Genomic DNA, 22,974 nt, shown 5'->3' on the forward strand with positions numbered 1-22,974 from the left:
CCAGAGCTGATTGATTGGATGACGATGGCCGAGCTTTTATTTCGTCCATTACCCCCAGAACCTTCCTAATGTTGGTGACCGCAGCTCTACCCTTGATAAAGCCCACTTGCGATGGTCCCACCAGCTGGGGCATTAAGACTGCCAATCTATTTGCCATTATTTTCGACACCAATTTCAGGTCCTGATTTATGAGTGAGATGGGTCTATAGGAACCTGGATGTGTTGGATCTTTCCCAGCCTTTGGAAGTACTTTTATGTACGCCATGTTTGTCGTATTTGGTATTTTAGTTCCCTGCATCAAAGAGTTGAAATAAGGCAACAGAGTTGGAGCTATTTGTTCCTGCAGTATTTTGTAGAACTCCGCCGGATACCCATCAGGTCCTGGGGCCTTGCCATTTGATAACCCCCCAATGGCCAACTGCAACTCTTCCATGTCTATTGGTGCGTTAAGACTCTCCAATTGATCCGCACCCAGAGTGGGCATATGCAACCCGGAGAGAAACTGACTACCTTGTGCTATGTCTGGTCCCGTACCTTCCTCATACAGCTCCTGATAAAAATTTTTTAGAATGTCATTTATCTTCCTAGGATCTGAGTGTAGCTGGCCAGTATGATCTTTCAATTTTGTGATATGTGTGCATGGTCGAAAGCCCCTTGATAGCCCTGCTAACATCCTCCCTGCCTTATTCCCGAACCGGAAAAGCTCAGCTTCATATATTGACCTACCATACTTTTCTTTCTTATCAAGCCATTCCTCAAACAACCTCTTAGCTTCCACCCAGTTATTCTGTTTATCAGGACTCGGATCCGCCTGAAAAGCAGAATACGCCCCTCTAAGTTTTCCGCTATATTCCTCATATTTCTGAAATATCTGTTTTTTCTTGAAGGAAACATAAGCTATGATCTTCCCTCGTAGAACAGCCTTAGCCGTTTCCCAATATAGCGCGTGATCCGTTCTGTGAATCGCATTATCCCCGTCATATTCTATCCACCATCCTTTCAGTAGATCTTGAAAACCCTCATCTTTTGCTAGAAAAGTCGGGAACCTCCAGATGAAGTCTCCCCCTTTGGGATACGTATCCATCAATAACAAGCTCACTGGTGCATGATCAGAAATTACCATATTGGTGATATCTACCTGCTCCAGCCTCTGTAGTAAATGTGAGCTCAAGAAAACATAATCCAATCTGGACCATGATTTGTGATGCGACGAGAAAAAAGTATACTCCCTACCATCTGGATTCATGTGTCTCCAGCTGTCCCCCAACTGTGTGGCCTGTGAAAAGCTTGGTAAGATACCATCTGTGGCGAGAGGTTGTACAGGAAGCCTGCGTTGCCTATCTTCAGCCGGTTCCATCACCGAGTTGAAATCTCCCCCCACTATTTTCTGTATGGTTGCATCTGCCAAAATTTTAACCTGTAACTCTTGATAGAATATGCGATTACTGGAATTGGGTGCATATACATTATATATACTCACTTCCCCTATTGGAGTATCTAAGGAAAGCTGTATAAGGCGTCCCTCAGTGTCTGTGTGTTGCGTGTGCAAAGTAGCTACTAGGTTTTTGTGTATTAAGATCATTACTCCATTTTTCTTACTTACCGCCGATGACCCATAAACTTCCCCCACCCAGCTTTTCCGCATGCGAACAAAATCTTTGTCTACCATGTGTGTCTCTTGAAGTAAGGCTATATCAGCTTTCAGCTTATGTAGGTGTCGCAAAACCATAGCTCTCTTGTGAGGGGACAATAGCCCCTTGACATTCCATGTTACTACTCTCATAAATTGGTTATTGGATTTAGCCTATGATGACGGAATGTGTGCCTCATATTCAATCCTAAGATTGTGTGCGTCAAGCTCTTCAGGAAGGTAGCGAATTGGCCATTTAGCCCCTTTTGAACTGTATCATTTAACATGACTCTTCTGTCTTTCAATGTAAAACCAAAACATTTAATTAATACATAACATTCCTTTTTATCCCCAAAGGCCCCCAATACCTTAATACCCTTAATTTTCATTACTTCACTTTTTTCTGACACGGTGCTTTCCCCCGCTTACCTAATGGGATATTTAGCTCATCTCCGACCAAATAACAAAATTATATGTCATCACAACAATGCTTCGTCATTTCCCCGATTACATGTCTACCCCTTGTTCCTGACCTTCCCATATCAAAAAAAACCCCTGCATAGTAACACCATCTTTACTTCAAGTGGGAGTACCAAACCATAGTACCCGTACTGCTTACCCACCGCCCTCACATAGCGCCTTGGCAAGCAGTCCTCAAAGATCAATACTTTTTGGCAATTAAAGGCGCTACTTCCCCGCTCGTGGAGTCTGTGGCATTCTCTTCTCTTTTGATGATTGGCCCTTCACTGCTGGAGTATGGGGTTGCACGATCATCTCCTTCTCTGTAGCAATTCCTGTCGCCGCCGATTCAAAACTTTCCTTTAGCAAATCCTTGAAAACCGCTTCTGCTTCCTGATGGTCGGTGTAGGTCTGCATGGTGCCACTCGGAGTAGTGACCTTTAGTACCGCCGGGTACTGTAGCTGAAATTTTAGTCCCTTGTTATAAAAGGCAGTGCAAATCCTGCTGAATAATTTGCGTTTTTTGGATACTTCAGCCGAGTAATCCCCGAACAACATGACTGGTATCCCATTTAGTTTCGTCGGCCCCTGACGCATTTTGTATGACCGTAGTAGGGCTTCCTTGTCAGAATAGTCCAGGTATCTGACTATGACTTGCCTGGCTCTTTTACCGGCTCCTGACTGTAAATGCTGGCGCTCTGGTCCCACTCTGTGCGCTCTTTCTACCTTACAAGGGCCGTTCATGTTTAATACTTTTGGCAAGTCGTACTCACAAATGCGTTTTAAGTTTAAGGCCGGTATATTTTCTGGGAGGCCCACTATACGTATATTGTTCCTGCGTGACCTATTTTCCAGGTCGTCAATTTTGAGAGCCATCTTTTGTTTTTCATTTAGGAGCTCCCGAAGTGTCCCATGAGTGTCTGCAGCATCATCCTCCATCATGGAGATTCGCTGCTCCATTTCGTCTAGGCGCGCTCCATGTTGAGCAATCTCACCTTGCATCTGCTGCAATGAGGCAGATATAGCATTTGTTAGGGTGTCCTGTATATCTGGCGTTATGCGTTTGGCCACTTCCATCGCCAGTTTTTTGTAATCAATTACCGGCGTCACTGCCACTCCTGACGCCATCTCCATCCCATCTTCATCTGAGAGCTGATCTTCATGCTCCGATGAGGAATGGCTTGTTGCCTGTTTCTCTTTGCGGGTCACAGGCGGCATGTTGCTCCCCGTGATAACTAATACGGGGCCGTCCCTGTAATTGACCGCGATTATAACTGCTGCTGCACTAGATAGTGGGCCCGCGATACAAGATGGCGCTTATCCCCACCAATCAGGAAGACACGTGGCCTTCCGACTCACCGGAGCGCGCTGATTTTTGCGGACAAACTAGACGTTTGTACTTGCCGTTCGGTGATGCACCGGAGATGATATCTGCACTGCGTTGTGATATCTGTGAGCGTGTCCTCGTCTTCTCGTGCTGTGCCCTGCACTGTCGGGACCAGGCACTCGGAAGCGCGGGTCCGGTAAGTTACTTCAGTCAGTCTCTGCAAGCGCTGACCGTGAGCTCACCGCTCGTCTCCGCACCCCTGAGAATGATGGGGTATGTTCTTTGGTCGTGTTCGATGCGTGTGTCGGCTTATTCCACTAGGTCAGCACGGAGCTCTCTCTGCACCCTCCTTACATGTCAGCGCCGGAACCGGAAGTCCTCACCTCTAATATTAACCCCTTCATCACCCTAGACCACCAGAGTTAGGTATTAACCAATGTGCTATTCTAGACCCCAAGATATTACAGGTGTACTTTATCTAACCCCTAAATAACCATATCTAAAAATGTGTGATTTAGTACATGTTGAAAAGTGAGAATAATTAGGGGTAGATGGGGAAAGTTTGTAGTGTCTTTCGTGGGCACCAACTCACCTTAAACCCCCCTTTAAAATTCTATTGTTTTACACAATTGCTTGCAGAATTTGTCACCAAGTCTAATATGCCCACTCTTATGTAGAGACAAAACTGTTTTAAAAAGCCAAATCTAGTGCCAAATCAAATTTTCTGAGTGAAATCTGATGCCAAGTGTTGTACAAAATCATATTAAATATTTATGTTTTAGCCCAAGATATCTCTTCATTCAAACCCTGCATATATTTGCCACCGCTGAGCCTCATTCACAAATGCTGTGTTAACCAGAGTTCTGCTTTATACTGTAACTGTGCACACTCGGCTGAATGCTGTTTAATTGATCTTTATCACAATGTAACAGCACTTTTATACGTAGTTGCCTTCTGCATTTCAACATTTGCCTGTATTATAGTACCATCGCTACAGCCTGTATTGCAGTCATCACAATTTAGAGTGTGCATTCTTCTACCACTGTGGAAACATGCCGTGTATTTGTCGCCATAGTTCTAATGTCTGCGTTCTATTGCCACTGGGCTTCGGGCAGAAAGTCTACTTTATATTTCCAGAAGCAGCTTCAGGAGAGTTTTCAGTGCATTGGTGTCTGCATTTTATTCATCACCAGTGTTCCTAGGACTGAATTTTCTGGCCTGTATTGAGTATTTGCACACCACTTTGGCACTGCGCTGTTAGTTGTGGACTCCATGTTTTCTTTTGCATGATTCTTCTCACTCTGTTGTGCATAGAAAAGCTGCTGATTTCGTGTGTTTGCTTGTCGCGCTCTGCTTGGTAATGTGCTGAATTTCCCTCCAAAAAAAAATAAAAGCAGATGATTTTGAGTCATCAGACTTGATAGAAAGTTTGTCAAGAAATTCCATAAAGTGTGGCATTACTGGTGTTCCCATTCTTCTTATACCGTTTTCCTTTCTACCTTAAAGGGGTTTTCCAAGTTAATTTAAAAAAAACACTGAAATTACATTTGTACCTGATAATAAACATTTTCATACCCTTCAAGCATTAAAATGACTATCTGGATCCCCATTGCGTGCTATTTGTTTACATTGCAGGGCTGCAGTTGTTGGGGCGGGCCAGTAGTTTCAGCTTGATGCTAAAAATTAATTTCCTGGCATACATTTCTCTGTGCAGAGCTTGTGTATTATGCTCAGTCCTCCTCCCACTTACTTTATGCTAGTTCTGTTCTGTCTCTACTACAGAACAGGGAAGGGCCTGTGACAGAATGACACATGAAAGAAAGCTACAGAGCATGCACGTTCCCTGCTGCTAAACTAGCCGGCCCCTTTGTGGCACGTCACTAGTGACATCCCGTATACTGGGGAGTGACTAGCAAGCATATGTATATGGGAAGCCACAGGTCATGTGGCTTATTTCTAAAAAGAAGTAAATTACAAGGTTTATCTTGCATCCAATTTAAGTTCACTGCCAGCAAAAAAAGTTGATCTTGGAAACTCGACTGCAGTTTATTGAGCCAAAAAGGAAGTAGATCCTATAGGAAAGAGAAACATAAGTTCTTGCTTTATGTTTCCTATTCCATTTCAATTCACTTCTGGCTTTGGCTGAAAAAATGTAATCAAAAACTGCCACAAAAACGTTACAAAAATCCGGCTGTGTGAAACCAGGCACACTGTTAAAGCAGAGAAGTTTCTCAATCTGCTCAGTGAGGCATGTAATCACCAATAATGTAGAAATATTTAACTTTCCAGCACTTTTCTGTGGCTTTCTAGAGAAAACTGGAAACGGCAGCTAGTTTTCTCAGCCTGTGGGAGGGTCAGCTTGCATGTTTATCTGTTTCTAACCCTGTTTGTCCATTTCAAAATGTCTGATAGATGCGGGTTCCCAGTTCTTGGACACGCACCCATATCAAGAATGGGAATCACTAGACTCACATCCGGCAAAGCACTTGCTTGGCTGTTTTTGTAAGTCCCATAGAACATAATAGAGAGAGACGCGTGCATGCGTGGCCACCACTCCACTTAGTCCCTATCTGGAATTGGTGGCTAGCGGCTGCTCGTCAGGCAAGATGGGGGACAGGTGACCCGTTATTAATATAGGTGCAGGTCCCAGAGTTGGGACCCACACCTATTAGACATTTATGAAATCCTGTGGATATGCCATAAATGTCTGAGATGGGAATAACTCTTTAAATGTTTACATGTTTGCAGTAAGTTCCTATGTTCCCCTTTACAGTGGCTGCAGGCAGCCAGAATCTTTTCATTTATGTCCCTGCAGGGGACATGGAGTTCCAACTGCTTAAAGATATATTAAGAAATTAAACCGCACAGAATGTCAAAAAGACATGATGTTTAAAGGTAGATATTCAAGGCTCTTTTCACATCAGGTTTATGCAAACGTACATACTTAGATTGTTTCAAAGACGTGATCCTGAAGTAAGTGCTGAATAGTGCAGAATGCTTACAGTACAGGGGGTCACATGGTTCCAAATGTACATACTATTGTACAGTACACATTTTGATTCGTTTTGAAAAAAAAACCTGAATCTGAAAGCATAGTCCCTTTAATTGGCACCCTAAAAAAAATATTTTACAAAAAGTACACATTTGCAGCTTTTTTTTTTTATGTCACGATTTTGCTTTTTTGCAGTATGGCCCATTGGCCCAAACATGAAACATTAGTCTTTTTTTTTTTATTAAAAAACAAACGTTTGCAACCCCTGTAAATAGCAGAAACACATATTATTACCAATCCACTGGGCTATCTGGTTCTGTTTCGCTATTAATTTGCCCACTGGGCATTTAAGCACAAACTAAGTGAGCATAGAATCATATGGAGTAATGGTAACTTTATGCTCTACATATACAGCACACGTGAGTTGTACATGGAATCATTAAGTGCAGTGCTTAGTCCCAACACCAATCTCCCCTCTTCCAGGTGCTTTGCTGCAATAAACATTGAGAACAATGCTCTGCTATTAGGAACTAAATGTTAATGTTTTCTACTGAGGATCTGTGCACAGTATATGTAGAAAGCAAAGTAATAATAATTATAAATTTGATCAGTCTTATGTGGAAAAGTGGTGTTATTGTGAGATGTCATGTACTGTACTTGTCGGGGACATTTGTATAAAACAGACCACATTATTCTTGGTATTGTATTTCTATACAAACAAAAAAGCTGTAAACTGTTAACTATATCTATATGTTATACGTCATGCTATAGAGTGACCGTGATCGGGAGAAAAAAATCCTTGCGGAATTACTAAAGTTACGTTTGCCAATATTAATGTGGACGCGTGCTAGAAGTTCATTTTTCTCACACATTTGTCTCCTAGCACATTTGTGCATGTTTCCTTTGCCATTTTATTATAACTTTTGTACTTTGTCAAGCTTTATTATTAATACACTTCAGCAGGTGGAAGCTTATAAGTGAGCACATGAGATGTCCACCTCAGTTTTAGACGCACTGGTTTAGGTTATAACTCTACTGTAGTCACAAGTTGTAAGATGGACATGTCGGTATACAATTTGTCAATAACAAACAACATGAAATGAACATTAGTTATTACTTTAAACCTACACAGGTGCAACCTATGGCCAATGAGCCACATGCGGCCCAATATGCTTCCCATGCAGGCTCTCCGCAAGAGGGACAGTCAAAATGTATAATGTGAATGCCCGGTCTTCATGCTAGGCATGGGCTACGCAGAAAGCTAGAGACAGGACCTTGATATAGTAACACAAGTACAGTGCTATTTAGGTGTTGCATACAACCTTAATGGCAGTGTTTCTGCAGCAGGTTATACAGCATACAATTTTGCAATAGCTATGCGACAATCTGCGAGTTGTCTAGTTCGATATGATATCATGGGGCATTGGGGCGGGACTGAGTGGAGTTGGTTACACTTTAAGAACTCTGGGATACACTGTGGTATGCCTAGTACAACGCTTAAAGGGGTTGTCACATGAAGATAATTTCTGTCCTGTATGCCCTATCTATGGAAGGCAATTTAGGTCCTCCAAGAGGCAGAACCTTATATGCCCCCTGTCAGTGTGAAACTGACAGGTATAATACCCTGCAATACATAAGTATTGCAGGGTATTCTAACAGCGATCCAACAATTGGATCTTCAAGTCCCTAGTGGGACTAAACAAAAAGTTAAGAAAAGTAAAATTTCAAAATAATAAAATTAAAAGTCGCACTTTTTCCCTTTATAAAGTGCTTTATTATTAGAAAAAAATGAATAAAATAAATAAACTATGCATAATTGGTATTTCCGCATCTGTAACCGCCTGAGCTATAAAAATATAATGTAATTTATCCCGTACAGTGACCGCCATAATTTATTTATTTTTTTAATAAAAAACTATACCGGAATCGCTATTTTTAGTCACTTCAGCTCCCAAAAAATTTAATAAATAGGGATCAAAAAGTCGCATGTACCCAAAAATTGTACTAATAAAAACTACAGTTTATTCCGCTAAAAACAAGCCCTCACACAGCTTTCATGATGGAAAACTAAAAATGTTGTGGCTCTTAGAATATGACGACGCAAAAACGAAATAATTTTTTTAAAAACGTGATTTTATCATGCAAACACCGTAAAACATAAAAAATCTATATGCATATGGTATCGCTGTAATCACATCGACCCACGGAATAAATTAATTGTGTCATTTCTAATGCACGGTGAACGCCGTAACAAAAAAAGAATAAAAAACAATAGAAGTTTTCATGGCTAATTACATTAAATTCAGCAAAAAACCTATGGGATCAAAATGTTCACTATACCCCTAGATAAATTCCTTTTAGGGCTGTAGTTTCCCAAATGGGGTCACTTCTGGGGAAGGTGTCCACTGTTTTGGTCCCTCTGGGGCTTTGCAAATTCGACATGACACCTGAAAACCAATCCAGCAAACTTGAGCTCCAAAAGCTAAATAGCGCTCCATCGCTTCTGAGCCCTGCGGTGTGTCCAAACAGCCATTTATTACTACATATGGGGTATTACCATAATCAGGAGAAATTGCTTTACAAATGTTGGAGTGCTTTTTCTTCTTTATTCCTTGAAAAAATTAATAGTTTCAAAGTTTTATTGGAAAAAAATTAGATTTTAATTTTTACAGGCTAATTCCACTAAATTCAGCAAAAAAAACATGTGGAAATGTTAAAATGTTAAAATGCTCACTATACCCCTTGATAAATTCCTTGAGGGTTGTAGTTTGCCAAATGGTGTCTTTTTGGGGGTGTTTCCACTGTTTTGGCCCCACAAGACCTCTTCAAACCTGACATGGTGCCTAAAATATATTCTAATAAAAAGGAGGCCCCAAAATCCTCTAGATGCTCCTTAGTTTCTGAGGCCTGTTCTTCAGTCCATTAGCACACTAGGGCCATATGTGGGATATTTCTAAAAACTGCAGTATCTGGGCAATAAATATTGAGTTGCGTTTCTCTGGTAAAACCTTTTGTGTTACAGAAAAAAAATGGATTAAAAGGGATTTTCGGACAAAAAAAAAAAAGAAATTTGTAAACGTCCCTCTGCCTTTGCTTTAATTCCCGTGAAACACCTAAAGGTTAAGAAACTTTCTAAATGCTGTTTTGAAAACTTTGAGGGGTGCAGTTTTTAAAATTGGGTGACTTATGGGGGTTTCTAATATATAAGGCCCTTAAAGCCACTTCAGAACTGAATTGGTACCTATAAAGATAGGTTTTGGAAATTTTCTTGAAAATGTGAGAAATTGCTGCTAAAGTTCTAAGCCTTTGTAACGTTCTAGAAAAAAAGAGGATGTTCAAAAAACAATGCCAACATAAAGTAGACATATAGGAAATGTTAATTAGTAACTATTTTGTGTGGTTTTGCAGATATATTAAAATTTAGAAAAATGCAAATTTTTCCACTAACCTAAAGTACAATATGTCACAAGAAAACAGTCTCAGAATCGCTTGAATAGGTAAAAGCATTCCCAAGTTATTACCACATAAACTGACACATGTCAGATTTTAAAAAATCGGCTGCGTCCGCAAGGCCAAAACTGGCTCTGTCCTGAAGGGGTTAAAGAACCTGGTCCATCAATGCATTACATGTACGGATATTCATTTGAATGGCCATATAATACTACATTGTCTGTCCAGAAGCAGCTTCCCCCCACGATAAGATTTTATTTTCTTTACAGGATTATGATGGCAGCCATCTTGTCTGAGTAACTGCATTTGCAGTTCCAGAGTTTTGCTTCACAGCAGTCATCTTAACTTAAGAGAATGAAGTCACAAAATTACCTATTGGCTTATAAAGTGTTATGTAATCACTAGTTGAGCAATTTAAGTTGATGGAATGGTTACGTGAGCGATTCCCCAAAGGCAGCTGGAGACTGTCTGGAACAAGTGTTCAAGTAAATCCGCTATCAGAAATCTGTCACAACTCTGATCAGCAGAGTCTAAGTCTACCCTATGGTCTTCACTAGAGCCCCCCACAAGGCAGGTTGTATTTAGCTGCATAGAACCCAGGTTGCTTTAACAGAATTCAGTGTGGGACAAGAGGTGCAATGCAGGCAATACCAGAACAGATAACAAGACAGCCAGAGGGTACACAAAAAGTCCAAATCACAAAGCTAGAGTATATCCGGAAGTGCAGAGGTCAAAACCAGCCGGGAGCAGAATGTCCAAATCATTAAGCAAGGGGTAAACCCAGAAACAAGCCGAGGTCTAGTTCCAGAAGTTCAAATAGTCGAAGGTACAGGGTATAATCAGGAGCTTGATCAAACACATGCAAACAAGGAGAATCACAAGCAAAGAAGACAGAACCAAACCAGATTTAAATACTCCACCCTTCAATCTGATAGGAAGAAAGACCGAGAAGTGGGATAGGCTCTGCAACTATAACCAGAGCCGCCCAGAAGCTAGACTAGTAGTCATGGCAATCTTAAAGGGACGGACGTTTCCTAACATAAAGGAGACTTTTGTGGACATGCTCTGTGACTAATGTAATTGTCACTTCGCGGGGAGGGGAGTTTTAAAGAGCCATTGATCGAACAAATTGTAAAATTCACTCTAGAAAAGTGAAAAGGTCTAATAATGTCTGTTATCCGGACCCTCACATAATAGGTGAGCAAAGGTCCGTCCGCAATGAACGCTTCCTTCACTTTGAAAGGAAATGTATGTCGTCTAAACATATCTAAACACAAAGCACTGCTGCTACTGTAGGCGGAATAAGGTTTATGTCTGCGTTTTGTATATTTACTGTACTTATGTTGAATATGTAAAATAGAATGGAGTTGTCATGCTTCATCATTTAGTAATGCCGTGTTTATATTTCCTGCAGAGAAGTGAATAAAACGTTCTTCATAAATCAAGCATTGATGTGTTACAAATTCTTGCTGACATTTTGATGTACAAAACATAATAATGCATTGGGATTGCTGCGCACCTTATTTATACATACACCAGACAACACCACACTCCATGATCAGACACTTCTAATTATTCATTGACTTGCATTCCATATCCCTTCTATTGCTTGATTAATTTTTTACGTAATTAAAATATAATAATAATAATAATCTGACAATAAATACAGTCTTATTAGGGTGCCCATAGAAGTCTATGGGGCTCTACTGTACCTCCGTATGCCTCTGATTTTATATGTAGATTTTCTTTAACCCCTTCCCGCTCCTTGACGTACTATTACGTCATGGCAGCTGTATCGTTCGCGCTCCATGCCGTAATAGTACGTCTCAGGAGTAACGGCCGTTTCGGCCGTCCTCCCGACACATACAGGAGCTGTGACGCTGCTGTCTTGTTCAGCAGCTGTCACAGCTCCTACAGCGGGGACCGATCGCTGTGTCCCCGCTGATTAACCCCTTAAAAGCCGCGTTCTATAGAGATCGCGGCTTTTTAGGGGTTAAGCTGCCATCGCCGGCCTGCTACGCGACAGCGGCCGGCGATGGTGACTATGGCAACCGGACACCAAACAATGGCGTCCGGCTATGCCATAGACGGAAGCCTAGTGGGTCCTGACAACGTCAGGACCCACTATGCTTGCTGTCAGTGAGTAGCTGACAGTTCTAATACACTGCACTACGCATGTAGTGCAGTGTATTAGATTAGCGATCAGGGCCTCCTGCCCTCATGTCCCCTAGTGGGACAAAGTAATAAAGTAAAAAAAAAGTTAAAAAAAGATGTGTAAAAATAAGAAAATAAAAGTTTTAAAAGTAATAAAATTAAAAGTCCCACTTTTTCCCTTATCAGTCATTTATTATTAATAAAAATATATAAACAAACAAATAAACTATACATAATTGGTATCGCCGCGTCCGTAACGGCCTGAACTACAAAATTATTTTGTTATTTATCCCGCACGGTGAACGCCGTAAAAAAAAATATTAATAAACCGTACCACAATCACAATTGTTTGGTCACTTCACCTCCCAAAAAATGGAATAAAAAGAGATCAAAAAGTCGCATGTACCTAAAAATGGTACTGATGGAAAATACAGTTCGTTACGCAAAAAATAAGTCCTCGCACGGCTTTATTGATTGAAAAATAAAAAAGTTCTGGCGCTTAGAATAAGGTAACACAAAAAGTGAATGATTGTTTACAAAACGTATTTTATTGTGCAAACGCCATAAGACATTAAAAAAAACTATAAACATCTGGTATCGCCGTAATCGTATCGCCCCGCAGAATAAAGTGAATGTGTCATTTATAGCGCACGGTGAACGCTGTAAAAAAAAAAGTATACAAAAACAATAGTAGAATTGCTGTTTTTTAGTCACCACGCCACCTAAAAATGGAATAAAAACTGATCAAAAAGCCGCATGCACCCCATGAAAACTACAATGGATTCCTCAAGGGGTCTAGTTTCCAAATTGGGGTCACTTTTGGGGGGTTTCCAATGTTTTGGCACCACAAGACCTCTTCAAACCGGACATGGTGCCTAATAAAAAAGAGGGCTCAAAATCCGCTAGGTGCTCCTTTGCTTCGGAGGCCGGTGCTTCAGTCCATTACCGCACTAGGGCCACATGTGGGATATTTCTCTAAACTGCAGAATCTGGGCAATAAGTATTGAGTTGCGTTTCTCTGATAAATCCTTTTGTGTTATAAAAAAAATGGTATAAAAAGAGTAAATTTCACCTCTACTTTGCTCTAAATTTCTGTGAAACACCTAAAGGGTTCATAAACTTTCTACATGCTGTTGTGAATACTTTGAGGGGTCTAGTTTCTAAAATGGGGTGTTTGATAGGGGTTTCTAATATATGGGCCCCTCAAAGCAACTTCAGAAATGAACTGGAACCTAAAAAAATAAATAAATGAGGCAATACTTCGCTTCTTACATTATACTGATAATGAGCCGTGCCCACTCCGAGATGACCCCAGTTTTGACCGTTTGTATAAACGGAGACCCCTATTAGACCGTTCCAGTGCCCGGTTTTCCCAAGCATACACCCCCGAGAAGTGTTTTTCTATTGATGAGTCCCTGGTACATTTTAAAGGGAGGGTTCAATTCCGCCAGTACCTGCCAGGTAAGAGGGCAAGGTATGGCGTGAAGATGTATAAGCTGTGCGAGAGTGCATCAGGGTATACCTACAGGTTTAGGATATATGAAGGAAAGGCCACCCCCAAACCAGACTGCATCCTGGACTACAATAGGTACATGGGAGGGATGGACTTGTCAAATCAAGTCCTGAAGCCCTACAGCGCCATGCGGTGTGGTATAAGAAGCTGGCCGGGCACATCATACAGATGGCTTTGTACAATGCGTATGTGCTACGTCGATGTGCAGGCCAGAGGGGAACTTTCCTGGAATTTCAAGATCTAATCTTTAGGGACCAGGAAGGGGGGGCACCCAGTACTTCTGGAAGCGAGGCCACACGCATCGTACCAGGGCAACACTTTCCAGGAGAAGTTCCCCAAACCGGTGGAAAGGGAAAGAGTCAAAAGAGGTGCAGAGTCTGCTATAAGAGGGGGATAAGGAAGAACACAATATACCAATGTGACACATGTCCCGAAAAACCAGGGCTCTGTATAAAAGATTGTTTTAAAATGTATCATACATCCCTTGATTTTTAATTTACCCTGATGCACTCCGCAAAGCTTACCCCCCTCATCTTTCCCTTCTGAGCCCTGCCGTATGCCCAGGCAGCTGATAACAGCCACATGTAGGGTATTGTCGTACCCAGGAGAACCCACATTACAATTTAAGGGGTGTATATCTCCGGTGGCGCATGCTGGGCACACTATATTGGACACTGAAATGGCATATACATATATAAAATTGCAAATCTCACACTGCACCATCTGCTGCGCATTATCTTTTACACAGTACCTGTGGGGTCAAAATGCTCACTACACCTCTAGATGAATGTCTTAAGGGGTGTAGTTTTTAAAATGGGGTCACTTCTCGGGGGTTTCAACTGTACTGGTACCTCAGGGGCTTCTGCATACATGACTTAGCACCAGAAAAGCTCCAGTAGGCCAAATGGTGGTCCTTTCCTTCTGAGCCCTCCCATGGGCCCAAACAGCAGTTTATCACCACAAATGGGGTATTGCCGCACTAAGGACAAATTGGGCAACAAAATGGGGTATGTTGTTCCTTGTGAAAATAAGAAATTTTGATCAAAAATGACATCTTATTGGAAAAAATATCATTTTTTTCATTTCACAGCCCAATTCAAATAGGTGCTGTGAAAAACCTGTGCGGTCAAAATGATAACAAAAACCATAAATGAATTCCTTGAGGGGTGTAGTTTCCAAAATGGGGTCACTTCTGGTGGGTTTCCATTGCTTTGATACCTCTGGGGCTCTGCAAATGCGACATGGCACCCGAAAACCAATCCAGCAAAATCTGGACTCCAACAAACACATAGCGCTCCTTTCCTTCTGAGCCCTCCCATGGGCCCAAACGGCAGTTTATCACCACAAATGGGGTATTGCCGCACTAAGGACAAATTGGGCAACAAAATGGGGTATGTTGTTCCCTGTGAAAATAAGAAAATTTGATCAAAAATGACATTTTATTGGAAAAAATATCATTTTTTTCATTTCACAGCCCAATTCAAATAGGTGCTGTGAAAAAACTGTGCGGTCAAAATGATAACAAAAACCATAAATGAATTCCTTGAGGGGTGTAATTTCCAAAATGGGGTCACTTCTGGTGGGTTTCCATTGTTTTGATACCTCAACGCCTCTTCAAACCTGGCATGCTGCCTAAAATATATTCTAATAAAAAAGAGGCCTCAAAATGCACTAGGTGCTTCTTTGCTTCTAGGGCTTGTGTTTTAGTCCACGAGCGCACTAGAGCCACATGTGGGACATTTCTAAAAACTGCAGAATCTGGACAATACATGTTTAGTAGTGTTTCTCTGGTAAAACCTTCTCTGTTACTAAAAAAAAAATTGAATAAAATTGAAATTCAGCAGAAAAAATGAAATTTGCAAATTTCATTTCCACATTGCTTTAATTCCTGTGAAATGCCTGAAGGGTTAAAAAACTTTCTATATGCTGTTTTGAATACTTTGAGGGGTCTAGTTTTTAAAATGGAGTGTTTTATGGGGGTTTCTAATACATAGGCCCCTCAAATCCACTTCAGAACTGAACTGGCACCTTCAAAAAAAGGCTTTTGAAATTTTCTTAAGAATATGAGAAATTGCTGTTTATGTTCTAAACCTTGTAACGTCCAAGAAAAATAAAATAATGTTCAAAAAACGATGCCAATCTAAAGTAGACATATGGGAAATGTGAACTAGTAACTATTTTGGGTGGTATAACCGTCTGTTTTTCAAGCAGATGCATTTAAATTCTGAAAAATGCTATTTTTTGTAAATTTTCTCTAAATTTTGCAATTTTTCACAAATAAAGACTGAATATATCGACCAAATTTTACCACGAACATGAAGCCCAAAGTGTCACGAGAAAACAATCTCAGAATCGCTTGGATAGGTTTAAGCATTCCGACGTTATTACCACATAAAGTGAAATATGTCAGATTTGAAAAATGGGCTCTGAGCCTTAAGGCCCAAACTAGGCTGCGTCCTTAAGGGGTTAAGATACCATATGAACTATGGTGTGCTCCATAAGATGTGTGTTACAGAGGCCGTTTGCCGTTATTTATTTATATTCCTTTATTCCTAGCCTGTGTTCTATAAGATGAGGTCAAAACAATGTTTGTGTTCAATTCATGGTTGTATTCTAGTGTGATGATTTCACAATGGTCTGTCCTTTTATAAGCTGTGTTCTATTGTGAAGAGGTTACAATAGCCTGTGTCTTTAAATATAAACTGTGTGCTGTTTTGATGGTGTCCCAATAGACGGTTTCTTCATTTTTAAGCTGTGTTCTATTTTGCTGATGTCACAATATTGTATATCTTTATTCCAAGGCTGTGTTCTATTTTAAAGAGGCTCTGTCACCACATTATAAGTGGCCTATCTTCTACATAATGTGATCGGCGCTGTAATGTGGATTACAGCAGTGTTTTTTATTTAAAAAACAATAAATTTTGACGGAGTTATAACCTATTTTAGATTTATGCTAATGACTTTCTTAATAGACAACTGGGTGTGTTTTTACTTTTTGACCAAGTGGGCGTTGTGGAGAGAAGTGTATGGCGCTGACCAATCAGCGCCATACACTTCTCTCTATTAATTTACTCAGCACATAGTGATCCTGCGTTGTTCACTATGTGCAGTCACATACTCACACATTAACGTTACTGAAGTGTCTTGAGAGTGAATAGACATAGCTTCCAGCCAGGACGCGATGTCTGTTCACAATCCCGACTCTTCGGTAATGTTTGTGTGGGAGTTAATGACTGCAAGCGTGATCTCGCGCTTGCTGTCATTAACTCCCACACAAACGTTACCGAAGTGTCGAGATTGTGAATAGACATTGCATCCTGGCTGGAAGCAATGTCTATTAATTCTCAAGGCACTTCAATAACGTTAATGTGTGAGTATGTGACTGCACATAGTGAACAACGCAGGATCACTATGTGATGAGTAAATGAATGAAACACGCCCAGTTGTCTATTAGCATAAATCTAAAATAGGACATAACTCCGTCAAAATTGATCATTTTCTAAATAAAAAACACTGCTGTGATCTACGTTACAGCGTCGATCAAATTATGTAAAAGATAGGGCACTTATAATGTGGTGACAGAGCCTCTTTAAGGATGGTCACAACAGTGTTGGTTTTAATTCAAAGGATGTGTTCTTTTGGAGTGATGTCACAACTGTAATTGCCTTTATTGTTAGGCTGTGTTCTATTGTGATGATGTCACAGTACACTATGTTTACATATACAGGTTATGTTCTATTTTGTTTTTTGTTTTTATTCTTATGTTATGCTCTACTATGATAATGTCAAAAAGTGTTTGTTAGGCTGTGTTGCATTGTGTTATTGACACCATGGCTTGTGTCTTTATTTATAAACTGTTCTACTGTGATGATGTGACCATAGTGTTTCCCTTTTATTCGTAAGCAGTGTTCTATTATAGTGATATCACATTTCTACGTTCTATTTTGGTGTTTTTACAATAGAATATATTTTCATATGTAGGGTGCAGTCTACCGTGGTCAGATCACATTGGAGTTTATTTTGAAGCTGTGTTTTATTGTGATTATGTCACAGCTGTGCTGTGATGGTGTCATAATGGCCTCTGTGTTTATTTATAACCTGTGTGCCATTTTAAAGATGTCATAATAGTGTTTGTCTTTATTCCAAGGCTGTGTTCTATTTTGATGATGTTACAATAGTGTTTAGCTGTATTTATAGGCTGTGTTTAATTTAGTTTGTTTTCACAATAGTCTCTTTATTTCTAGTCTGTATTCTTTATTATTTATGTAATGATGGGGGTAGGGAAACAGACAAATGAGCCCTAATCTACCCGCCACTAAGTCCCTGCCTACTTGCAACGACCCGCCCTAGGCGACTGGGTACAACTGGGCGACGGTCCCTACGCTCAATAAGTGCACGACAGACAAACAGACAAGGGTACACAGAAGCTAAGGGAAATGGGGCAGTTGCCCACGGCAACACCGTGAGCAACAAGAGTGGTGAACGAGCCGAGTCAAAACAGGAGTGTACGAGGTACCAAACGCAGAGCAGGAGAGTAGTGAACAAGCCGAGTCAAACCAGGAGTGTACGAGGTACCAAACGCAGAGCAGGAGAGTAGTCAGTAAGCCAGGGTCAATATGAAGCAGGGTCAAATAGTTCAGAAGCTGCAGCAGGGCCAGGAAACCAAACGAGAAGAATCACAAGCAAGGAGGAACAGGAAAGGCAGGTATAAATAGACAGAGGGCGGGAGCTAGCTCCGTCTGGCCAGGCTGTGATAGGCTCTCCCACTCCTAAGCCTGCCATCCTGAGTGGTGGAAGATGGAGTCAGTCTCACAGACATAGAAGCAGGTGCAGACTGATTACCTATGGGCGTTGACACAGAAGCTGTGCCTGGCAGATCCTTTAGGGTATGTTCACACGATGAGAGGCATTTACGTGTGAAAAGACAGACTGTTTACAGCTGCCTCGTTTCACACGTAAATGCTCCTCGTAATTTACGAGGCGTCTGAGACGCTCGTAAATCTTGAGCTGTGCTTCATTGCGTTCAATGAAGAACAGCTCAAATTACGTGGCAAAGAAGTGCCCTGCACTTCTTTGCCGAGGCAGTCCATTTACGCGTCGTCGTTTGACAGCTGTCAAACGACGACGCGTAAATTACAGGTTGTCTGCACAGTACGTCGGCAAACCCATTCAAATGAATGGGCAGATGTTTGCCGACGTATTGCAGCCCTATTTTCAGACGTAAAACGAGGCATAATACGCCTCGTTTACGTCTGAAAATAGGTTGTGTGAACCCAGCCTCACAGTTGATGTCACAATAGTCTTTGTCTTTATTTTTAGGTTATTCTCTATTATGTCATTGGATCATGTCACAATAATGTTTGACTTTATTTTTTGGCTATGTTTTATTGTGCTGATGTCACAATAGTGTTTTCTGTATTCCTAGGGCGTGTTCTATTGTAAAGATGTTACATTAGTATATATCTTAATTCCTAGGTTGTATTTTATTTTAATGATGTAAAAAGTAGTTTTTTTTATTTCTAGGCTCTACCCTATTGTGGCAATTTGACATTAGCATGTGTCTTTATTTATAAGCTATGTTCTATTATAATGATGTCACATTATGTTTTGTCTTCATTTTCTAGATTGTGTTGTTTTTGTTTGTGACAGTTCTGTTTATGTTTATTCCTAGGTTGTATTTTATTTTGATGATGTCACACTAGTGGTTGTTTTTATTCCTAGGCTTCACTCATTTTGATGATATCATAAACGTCTGTCTTTATTCCTCGGCTGTACTCTATTATGATGGTGTGACCGTAGTGTTTATTTTTTTTTTTTATTGTATTGATGTCACATTAGTGTTTGTTTTTATTTTACACGCCCATTTTCAGGACGTGGTGCTCTCAGTGGTTGGATCACTTCCAATTAGGCCTCATGCACACGAAGGTATTTTTTCCCTCCCGTAAATACGGGCGTAAATACGGGTCCTTGGTCACACGTATTCGACCCGTATTGCCCCAGTATTTACGGACCCGTGCCCGTAAATACGGGTCCGGTTTCACCTGTATTCCACCCGTATTTACGGGTACGTTTTCGATGCAAAATTGCACTGCACTAATCGGCAGCCCCTTCTCTCTATCAGTGCAGGATAGAGAGAAGGGGCAGCCCTTTCTGAGGTAAAAGTAAAAGAAATTCATACTTACCCGGCCGTTGCCTTGGTGACACGTCCCTCTCTTGACATCCAGCCCGACCTCCCTGTATGACGCGGCAGTCCATGTGACCGCTGCAGCCTGTGATTGGCTGCAGCGGTCACATGGGCTGAAACGTCATCCCGGGAGGCCGGACTGGAGGAAGAAGCAGGGAGTTCTGGGTAAGTATGAACGTCTTTTTTTTTTTTTTTTTTTCTTACAGGTTGATCTTTATTGTGATTGGTAGTTTCTGTCCAGGGTGCTGAAAGAGTTACTGCCGATCATTTAACTCTTTCAGCACCCTGGACAGTGACTATTTACTGGCGTCGCCTAGCAACGCACCCGTAATTACAGGTGAACACACATAGTCACCCATAATTACGGGAGCCCCATAGACTTCTATGGGCCTGCCCGTGCTGTAATTACGGCCTAAAATAGGACATGTTCTATATTTTTCAATGGCACGGGCACCTTCCCGTAAGCATACGGTGAGGTACCCGTGGCCAATAGAAGTCCATGGGCCCGTAAAAACGTGCCATAATTACGGCCCGTAATTACGGGCGTTTTTACGTTCGTGTGCATGGGGCCTAAGGCATTGACAATTTATATGCCTTGTGCGTGTTTTGGGAGTACCCAGTTAGAGTGATTTTTGGGAAATTAAACACTTCTGTATCTTTTGAAAAACAAAAATAGAATTCATAAAACCAGAACTTAAGCCAACCAATGATGATTACTTTAAGATCCTAAAATTATGTAAAAATGTGTTGTTTTAAAAAAGGTCATAAGAATTATTTTTGTAGTAGTAAAGAAAAAATAATTTTGTTTTATTCTCATTACAGAATCGATGTTCTGGCTGTCCTTTCTTGTGTAGCAAACTTTCTGTGGTCAGTATGTACCAGTGTTCAAGAACTTGCAACAACAGCAACACATAATCCTAGCTGCACAGTCTTTAAGATACACAATCACTGTAACAGTCTACTTACAACAATGATTGTATTATCCGCACCGCTGAAAAACTTGAAGCAGTAAGTATTTGCTTGTGAGTGGAAAGCCTCAAACGGCTTGCAAACTCACTGTGCTTTTTAGAAATATAACAACATTCCTCAATCTCCACTGTTCCTTCTACCCAAGCAAGCTACCTAAGGGTGACATGTCACACAGGTGTTAATTTCCTACTAATCTGTTCTACTTTCGGCTGGTAAATGGCTGAGAGTGCTGGGTTTAGCAAAGGGGGGGACATGATTTAATCTGTATGTCCGTAAATAGGGTAGAGGGGGGGGGGGGCTCCTGCTGCAGCCAGTTGTCTTAAAGCCAGACATAGGATTGTGTGGAGAAGGAGGGTGAACTGGCTGATCTCCTGGGACACAAATAGAATAATTATTTAAAATAATTATCAGTATTAATTGCAATATAAAACAAAAATAGGATCAAAGGAAAAAAGATTATCGGCTTTGGACAACTTTGACAAGGAAACAACTATTTTTACTTATGTTACTATTGACCTTGAGTTAACAATTTGCACTAAGTTTCAGGCTGCAATATCCATTACTTCATGCATTTCAGACCCCTGATATACCGTTTTCAACCTGCTCCTAGTTTCAGACTTTTCTCATGTGGGCCTGTCCCACCCAGTAATGTATGTTGGATGTGAGTTCTGTAAGTCCAGGATGCTGCTGCCTTCACTTGATCTCATGTACTACCACAGCTCTTTCCTGCACTCCTTTCTTAATCTACAACTTATGAGTGATCTATTCTCCCTTGTGCTGACAGACACTGATTCTGAGGAGTGTGTGATACCCCCCTCCCCCTTCAAAGTCTGCCGTCACTCTGATCTGGACAGCCTGTGTGATCTGCCTTTTATTAAGACTTGGATGCTTTCCTCCCTCTCCACACTCTGATCTGCTTTGTACAACCTCCTCCACCTCACTGCTACTATTTCTAACACTGAGAGAAGGGAGCGGGATAGGAGAGAGAGGGACACAGACAGGAGCAGTGTACTGTCGGATTTATGTTTGAATCCGCAGCACAGTCAGTTATATTCAGATATTACAACGATTCTACACCACAAAATGTTAGGAATGTTTTAAGAAGGATTATTTAGAAAGTTTAAAGCTAATTAACAAAACAAACATTTGACCGGACCTGTGACGGAGATGTGAACATAGCCTTAGTTTAGGAGTGTTATGTGTACTAACTACATATTTAGATAATAAAAGAGAAGGGTTGGTATTGGATTCAGTTTTATTTTCAAATATTTCTTCTGTTACATAAATAATGTTATATTAAGTGTATTAGTAAAGACCCTTTAACATGAGCCAATGATCGGGAAACGGAACGCTCGTAAAAGGGCCCAGTGATCAGCTGACAAACTAGCAAGCTCTCATTTGTCGGCTGATCGCATCTTATATGCGCCTCTAAAAATCATCGTTGTCGACAGTACCTCTCCCAGTGTACATCGGGGATGTGCTGCTGACAATTAAAATTGTATGGGGATGAATGAGCTAGTTTGTCCCCACACAGTACACTGTAGTTTCAGACATCACTGGAAAGTTGCCTGACTAAATATTGGCTTGGATGATATTGCCGGGAAGACTATGTTTGGCTTCGCTCACACCTGCGTAGTTGTTTCTATTGTTCGGCTCCATCAGAGGAGCAGAACAACGGAAATCCCGGAAGCACTGATTACGTTGTACTACAGTCACCACCAGTGGGTGATGGAACCTATTGACTTCAATGGGTACCGTCGGGGTGTCTGTCGTTTTAGCAGAAACAATAGCGCAGCATGTTGCCTATTGTTTCTGGTATTTTCAGCCGGATCTGTGACGAACGCCCCTAACAGCGCCTCCAATGCAGATGTGAACGAGGCCTAACACTGTTCAGAATTAATATTCTTGAAAGTTTATAAAATAGCTGCCACTGTTTAAATGAGCATTTCCACTTTAATAAGTATTGTCTTAATTTCTCATTGCAAGTAATGTCATCCTAGGACGATCAAGAAGAGTTTGGCTGAGTTTTATTCACATTCTTCAGAACCAGCATCAGAAGACTATTTATTCTGGCTTACTTTTATTAATCCAAACCTATTCCTTTCTTTGTCTAAGTAAGTATCTTTTGTTTTATTACTACTTACTTTGATGTGTATTTCAAATATCATGCACTGTTTTATCTTCAGTTTTTTTCATGCTTCAAGATAATTTATTTTATCTTCTAATATCATACATTTTTATCTTATTATAGTTTCAGAGATTTGGGCTGCGATGCTGAATGCATGATTATTCACAT

The 22,974-nt window shown here is 40.9% G+C and overlaps 1 protein-coding gene across 7 annotated transcripts in view; it reads left to right on the forward strand.

The window, feature by feature from the left end:
• The window catches only part of KIAA0825 (KIAA0825 ortholog), a 430,680-nt gene that overhangs the window by 141,530 nt on the left and 266,176 nt on the right, over window positions 1-22,974 (forward strand). For all 7 annotated transcript variants that reach the window (XR_012850533.1, XM_075837231.1, XM_075837243.1 and 4 more), the window contains 2 exons: window positions 20,532-20,717; window positions 22,679-22,792. Coding sequence is in view for 6 of the 7 variants with exons in the window: in XM_075837231.1 (XP_075693346.1) it covers window positions 20,532-20,717; window positions 22,679-22,792 (300 nt within the window). In the remaining variant the exon portion in view is untranslated. The remainder of the gene's footprint in view (window positions 1-20,531; window positions 20,718-22,678; window positions 22,793-22,974) is intronic.

Source organism: Rhinoderma darwinii, chromosome 1, assembly GCF_050947455.1.
Source record: "Rhinoderma darwinii isolate aRhiDar2 chromosome 1, aRhiDar2.hap1, whole genome shotgun sequence".
NCBI classification, from domain to species: Eukaryota; Metazoa; Chordata; class Amphibia; order Anura; family Rhinodermatidae; genus Rhinoderma; species Rhinoderma darwinii.